The following is a 7,667-nucleotide window of genomic DNA, read 5'->3' as shown; positions in this document are numbered from 1 at the left end:
CCAGCTTAATCCTGTCAGCACACAGTTCTGTGGGCAAAAAAAAAGCAAAATTGCGCGTAGATATCGTCAAATAATTGCAACGAACGCGAAGAGCACGCGCAACGCAAGGGAAACTAAACGCCGTGCGCGAATGGCTGGCTACGGTAAAGGAGGCTTGACGTGTAAATCAATATACAACAGCGAAAAAGAAAAACTTCCACACACAGGGGGTCGCAAACCTTATATACCAAGCATCGAAGCGCAAAAAAAAAAATAGTGCGTATTTCAAACATACTCAGGGCATATTAAATGTGATTGAATTGGGCAACTTCGGGCATGTTCCCGGCGCCATACATTTACGTCTTCGACCTTCGACGAGTTAACGGCTATTGGTTATAAAGATGTGCAGATGCGATACCGATAAAAAAAATCCTCATCTAGGCAAAGCACTTGGAAGTGCGCCGCGAGTAACACTATTTATGAACGCAAGCGTAGCTGAGTCTCAGCTCGTGTGACTCAATATTGCGGCACCAGCGGGGTTGTCTCCACCCTGGACGGCGGCGCTGGGCATCGAGGCACCCTAACAAGCGCTCGATTGCTACTCGCTCCAGCGCAACTCCAGCACCGACGCATCACAGCTTCGCACTTCCCCGGGATTCACGTTGGGGGAGCTGCATTATCGCTTGATTTGAACTACACAAGCGCAGGGGTTTTTTTTTTACCTTTAGCTTTTCTCTCTGTTCAATATTGAATTGTCTCAAATTCATTCTCTCAATTGTATTGAAACGACCTTTCATCTCACTCATTTTTACCTCGTTCATTCTATTATTTCAGTTAGTTTGATTGCTCACTCGCGTACTGTTCGTGTTTTATCGGTATTTCATTTTTTTTTTCCTGTTCGAATAAGTATTCCTTTTACGCTACCTCCTGCCGCCTGTCTATCTTTGTCTATCCACCCTAGTGGGGTAGGCGCTAATAATGAGAATCGCCCTCATCATCATTCTTCGTGCATCGACAACGAACAATTTTGCGGCATGGAACACAGTCTGTGGCGCCGGTATCTACTTCTGGACCTTGAGACGAGTGACTGCTTCGACAACGCCGATGTGATCGGCGACGGCTTCTTCCAGGTGAAAATCATGCTTCTATGCGTGGTCTCCCTTGCTATTCTGCACTCTCACACACTGGCATTCGCGCTCATCTCGTTTCCCGTCGACCACTGGTGCAGACCACCCGCGCATCTTGGCAACCTCTCCGAAGCGGGGTGGAGGAACGTGGGCATACCGCTGGAGGCCAACGGGCAGCCCAGTTCCTGCCGTATGTACGACGCGTTGAATAGTACTGCCGAGACGATCGCCTGTGACGCGTGGGACTACAGCGCAGATCGCGCCGCCTCGACCATCGTGAGCCAATGGAATCTGGTGTGCCACCGAGCTTGGTTGCTCCACGCTGCCAAGGCGGCGCACTTGTTCGGCGCCGCGGTTGCGACAGCCGCCGCTGGCTACTTCGCGGACCACGCCGGCCGGAAGCCCGTTATCAACGCTGCGACCACAATGCTCCTTCTAGTTGGGTGCGCATTGCGCTTCGCGGATTCGTACGTGATTTACTTAGCCATGCGATTCCTCCTGGGTGGCGCCGCGAGCACGCTGTTTGTTGTCACAAACATTCTTTATTTCGAGGTGAGCCCGAACGACTGCAGAACCCGCCGTCTCGGCATGGCCGTATTGATGGCGTTCGGACCCTGTGTGATTCTCTTCTTGCTTCTACGCGAGACGCGTCTCAACTGGATGCAGCTGCAGATGGCTATGGGCTCGCCCACGGCACTTGCGCCGCTATTTTTTGTGCTGGCGGTGGAAAGCCCCCGATGGCTAGTAGCCACCAAACAGTTCGACCAGGCCGAGGCGGTAGTCGCATCAGCTGCTAAAGCCAATGGCTTCGCTAAGCCGGCCGACGCAGCTGCCGCAATCAAGAGGCTGAAGAGTGTGGAAAGCTCCAAGGTGAATCTGAAGGTCACGCTGCTGGCTGTGCTGAGTATCGGTCTCGTTCGGCACCGTGTCACCACTGTCTTCGCGAGCTCGTTCGCGACCACCTTCGCGTACTACGCGCTCACGCCGACCGCGGGACTCACTCGGGCGTGGGGTGGACCGGTGTCGCTCGTCGCAACGACCGCGGTGTTTCTCATCTGTTTGCTCGTCTTCAACCGCGTCTCGAGGCTCCTCATGGTAAGCGTGAACCTTTCGGCGCTAGCGTGTTGCAGCTGCCTCGCTTCGCTAATGTTTCGGATGAGACAAGAGACGCTGGGCCGCGTCTTCCTGGTGTTCGCCCGGGCCTTCTCCGTGTCCGGAATGATGGTGAACTACATCTACGTGCTCGAGCATTTCCCGACGCCGATACGGGGCGTGTTTTCCTGCACGTCGTACGCGTTCGGACGAATCGGAGCCACATTCACCGCCGTGCTAGAAAGCGTTAAGTACCGTTTCTCTTTCTTTTTGACCTTTCGCCGGGCGTGACGCTAAAATATTGGGCGTTTAGATAACCCCCTTTCTGATCAGTTGTGCTAGCTTCCCGTGCTGCGAGCTGTCACGTGCACGCTGTGTGTGCGCCCAACACAGTAGGCAAGCTCCGGATCTGGCTACCACCAGTAGCTCCGTAAAGCGCATCAACCCACTATGCAAGTAAATCGCAACTACGACGGGTACGGGCGATTAAGAAAAAACACGTCCCTCCCATACACTGAAACAATATAAGTTCCTGCCGCTGATGATGGTATGACGTTCTTTGGCGCGAGACAAGCATATCGCGAAATAGCGCCAAGCAATTGACAATGGGTTGCTCCTAGCAAATCCAACTAGGCCCTATAAAATGAAGTCTTTATTTCAGACGCCAAAATGTCGCGGAAACACAGCCAAAAAGCCACAATTCGGCTTGACAAAGGACTGTGCGCCGGAGTAGAAGGCAGGTGGGGAAAGAAAACAGCAGTAAACAGCAGCTGATACAGATACAAGCAAACACATATAAAGATACACATGTGTGAGTGAACAGAAACATGCTAACAGATATTTCAAGACAGCCGCAAACAAGAGAGAATCGTAATAGTATGTGCATGTTTCCGCATGGGGACATAAAATGCACTCAAGAGGTAGCATGCAATGCACCTACCAAGATATAAATAGCGAACATTGTTACCGTTAACTACGCTAACAAACGGACCACAGAGACAGCATCGAACAAGGACGGGCGCAGACTTGCAACTAATTTTTATTTCAAAGAGACCACATATAAGTACAACCCAGACACGCCACTGCGCGTGCGCGAAAAATAATAATAACAAAAAAGCCTTGTTTATGCAAAACGCAACCTACCTACGCTCGTCAACAAACCTCATCTCACTGTTGTGCAGATAAACTGAGGTGTCGCTGGCATAATCTTAATTGTCCCTTCTTTCTTATATGGTACGCCTCGAGTAGCTCTCTCTCGCTCGGCTATCTCGGCAGCGACACATCTTTACTTTTTTCATGATCGCCTTACACGGGCACGCGAAGCAGTGGACAGGAAGGTGCCCATTCGCTTTATTCGTAATTGACAATTCATGCTCACGAAAGCGTACATTCACGCACCTTCCCGTTTGGCCTACGTAGACTTTGCCGCATGATAGAGGTATCTGATAAACTGCTCCAGCACTGCAATCTATGTGGCAATTGGTGTGCGGTGTTCCGCGCCCTTGGCACCTATCTGTACTTCTTCGTATGCGCGAGCATAGGAAAAAAAAGTAAAGATTTTGGGTCGCTGCCTAGATAGCCGAGCGACAGAGCTGCTCGAGGCGTACCATATAAGAAAGAAGGGACAATTAAGATTATGTCAGCGACACCTCAGTTTATTTGCACAACAGTGAGATGAGGTTTCTTGACGAGCGTAGGTAGGTTGCGGTTTGCATAAACAAGGCTTTTTTATAATTATTATTTTTCGCGCAGGCGCAGCGGTGTATGTCTGGGTTGTACTTATATGTGGTCTTTGTGAAATAAACATTAGTTGCCAAGTCTGCGCCCGTCCTTGTCCCATGTTGTCTCTGTGGTCCGTTTGTTCGCTCAGTTAAACAATGTGCGCTAATATGTACCTACTCCCCCAACAACAAGTTCTTCTAAGATATAAATAGAAGCGATGCCCCTCCCGTAATAATGAAAGCCAAGTGGTTGGCACACCTCTTGACGCACGTGTTCCGGTGACCGGCTCGCTCGCGGGACGAGGGACAAGTAACCCTAAGGGGCGATGCGCAGCAACAAGAGGTGTCTCCTTTTGAGTATCGCCCCCCCCCCCTTTTTTTTTTACCTTGAGCCAGATAATCTTGATCGCTCAGCGATGGACACTTGGAAGCGCGGAGGAGGGTTATCTGGCGGCGCGATGCCCATGCCTTCCACCGGCTGCCGGCGTAGGTCGCTTTTTTGGGATCAGGCACCGGCGCAGTACGCTTCAATAAACGGCGGCGTGCTCCCACAACTTCTGTCATAAGAACTTGGCAAGCTGAATTGTATTTTCAGTTTAAAAATCCTTCCAGCCGCGCAAGCAAGGCTGCACCCTCAAAATGCTGGATCCGGAGTAGCTGACACTTTTCGTATTTCTTCACCGTGCCTGGCACACGCGAAATTATCAAGTCTAACCGCGTGATAGCGGTAGGAAACAATCATATCAGTTATGCCGCACACGAAACAGGATGTGACATCACTGTTAAGAATCCAGTGCAAGTTCGAGACTATAGTCCGCTGCTCCGCTGGAGGTAAATGAACCATCGTCTCTCTGAAAGAGAGAACCCTTCTTACGTGGGTTCAATTCCGCCCAGCATCGGAGAAATTAAAGGATATTTTTCGTCATTATAGAGCGGCACATTGCCAGTGGCACATACGTAGTTACCTAAGTTGGCGTCATAGGCGGCACACACGTACTAGTACATACCCAGTGAGTGATCCAAGTTGGCATCAAAGGAGTTTTGGGAGCAGCTAACTTCGCAACATTACACGTTGCTGTGAGTGATTTCGTTTGTTTAAAAAGAACAATTGTGTCCGAAAGGAGACCATTGCTTGTGTTGATCGTTCGTAAATATTTACCAGAAAAATTCAGAACCTTAAGCAGCCAGACGACAAAACCCCGATTTATGCCCTGTTTTCATCTTATAGATATCACCCGATTTTTACTTCGAAATTTCGAAAAATATAAGATCGGAAATCGAATGACCCTGCACATACCCTGTGACCCAAGTTGGTGTTAAATAGGTTCATTGAAGAGCGAAACATAGCCAGTTGGAAATACTCCGTGACCCTTGTTTACATCAAAGAGGTTCATTGAAGTGTGGCACATAACTTTTTCTACATACGCAGTGATCCGAGTTGGGTGAACTAGGTTCATTGAACAGCGGCACATTCGCAGTGGCACAAAGCCAATGACAAGCACGCGAACAATAGTTGTGCGGCACTTTTGCGCGTTTTCTGGGCTTTCTTTAACGCGCAAAGAATGGCTTGTAGCATGTATAGCGCAAAAGTTGGATGGGTCAATGATGACGAAAAATTTTCTGACAATATAGCTTGCTTAAAATATTTCAGAAGTTATGAATATATAACTAAATATGTAATTAGGCAAATACAAAAAAATAGTACGACTTACTCCAAGCGACGGCAAACAACATTATATTGGGTCTGTCCAGGTACGTGGCACAAGTTACGTGGGACAGCCTGTATATACGGAGTGATAATTTTTAAGTTTTACAGAATTTTAAAAAATCGCCTGTCGTAGATAACATAATTTTAGTGCTCGACCTGAATTATTCAGAGAGATAGACATTACGTGCACGAGAAATCTAAACACGTACTCAACTAATTTACAAAAATTCACTAATAACTTCTTATTGACTTAGTCAATTAGTTATTTCTTCTTTAATTAGCTTCATATGTGTTTCAGTGTTTCAATTTTTCTCGATAGTAATGTCCGGCTCTTCAAATAACACAGCTTAAGGACAACAATTATGCTATCTGCCACGGGGGATTTTTGAAAATTTCGTAAAGCTTAACCATGATCGCCCCGTATACATTTCAGGACGAACGCCTTAACGAGCGATATCCAGTCACCTCTGTCCTGCGTCATTGGACGCTATAAGCTATGATTTGGTAATATATGAAAAGTAGACTTATTGCGTAGACTAAAGAGCTGTCATTCGCTGCTAGCGTACTTGCGACCAGCAGTGGATAAATTTTACTCACGTGCACTGCAATGGTATTCCTTACGATCATCACTAACATGAGTTATATGCGCATAGCAAAACCTCCGTGCTGTCCTTAACAGCGTCATCAAGCTTGGGGATGACACTTGATGGTTCATCGCTGCCTACATTTAGTTCTTTCTTCGATGTAATGTTTCTCCTGTACTTACGTGTTTCCTCAATGTTTACAACGTTCCACTGCAACCGAAAATGGGCAGTAAAATTCGGACGGTGCGGAGACAAATTTATCGATATCATAGGCCGCAAAGATTCAAAAATTAAACTATGGGGTTTTACGTGCCAAAAACCACGATCTGATTGTGAGCCACGCCGTAGTGAGGGACTTCGGAATAATTTGGACCACCTGGGGTTCTTTAACGTGCACATAAATCTAAGCATACGGATGATTTCGCATTTCGCCCCCATCGAAATGCCGCCGTGGCCGGGATTTGATCCCGCGACCTTATGCTTAGCAGCCCAACACCACAGCCACAAAGCAACCACGGCGGGTCGCAAGGATTCGTACTACTTGCCTTAGCCGTCGTTTCTCGTATTCACAGTTCTACGGCGTCGCCCAAGAGGACTCTCTGCTTGGCTTCGTTGTGTTCGTCGTGTTGAACGTGGTGCTCCTGCTGCTCCGCATCAGGGACGAGAACGAGACGCCCGCGGAGCCGACGACGGCGCCACCGGGCGCCAAGAGCCCTACGGCAGAACAGCGGCACGGCCTGGACAGGATAGAAGGCTCTGGCGGCGGCGAAGTGGCGCCGGCTCGCAAAGCGGAAGCTCCTTCGTGCAGCTCCCCAGACGCTTGCTTCCGCGCGCTGCCATCCCGGGGCGAGAGTGCCAACAAGGAACCTCCCACGGTCACGGTTATCGCGACAACAACGTGCTTCCACTAACTGCTGCTCGATTTCATGCAGTGGCTTCGTTCTCGAACTCGCTTCTCTATACTTTGCGCACTGAAAACAGCACGAGCGTTCTGACGGTGCGCTCTTGACGCTTCTGTTGAAGGCATAAAATCTTCTTTTCGAAGTTCGCGTTTCAAGTGATGTTGACGTTGTTTTTTTTTTCTTAATTATATTTATTATAAGTAGCACGCATGGACGTCATCGAGACCGCCTTATTGTTGTAGAGCCAGCACAGTGAGAAGCTCCTGTTTATCTCGGTCCGTTTATTTCCAATAGCACAGTGGAAGTTGTGAGCATAGACAATAAAATGACGTGCGTGACGTCAGGTGAAAATACACTGACATCATCCAGACCGTTACATTCTTCTAGTGTAAGCACGGGAAGAAGCTGCGCTCAATTCCAATAACCCAATGGAAGTTGTGAATGGGAGAACAAAACGGCGTACGTCACTTCACACCAATACGTCATATTATATCCTTGTGTGTGTGTGTGTGTGTGTGTGTGTGTGTGTGTGTGTGTGTGTGTGTGTGTGTGTG

At 48.6% G+C, this 7,667-nt stretch overlaps 1 protein-coding gene across 1 annotated transcript; it reads left to right on the top strand.

Moving 5' to 3' along the window:
* Nucleotides 1-1,013: 1,013 nt before the first annotated feature.
* LOC119444555 (solute carrier family 22 member 6) lies at nt 1,014-7,122 on the top strand. Its single transcript, XM_049664645.1, has 2 exons — nt 1,014-2,432; nt 6,784-7,122. Exons 1-2 carry the CDS (start codon nt 1,014-1,016, stop codon nt 7,120-7,122), a joined length of 1,758 nt encoding a protein of 585 aa, XP_049520602.1.
* The last annotated feature ends 545 nt before the right edge of the window (nt 7,123-7,667 follow it).

Source organism: Dermacentor silvarum, chromosome 3 (assembly GCF_013339745.2).
Source record: "Dermacentor silvarum isolate Dsil-2018 chromosome 3, BIME_Dsil_1.4, whole genome shotgun sequence".
Classification (NCBI taxonomy): Eukaryota; Metazoa; Arthropoda; class Arachnida; order Ixodida; family Ixodidae; genus Dermacentor; species Dermacentor silvarum.
Note: the sequence above shows the minus strand (reverse complement) of the source record. Positions and strands in the feature narration are given on the sequence as shown.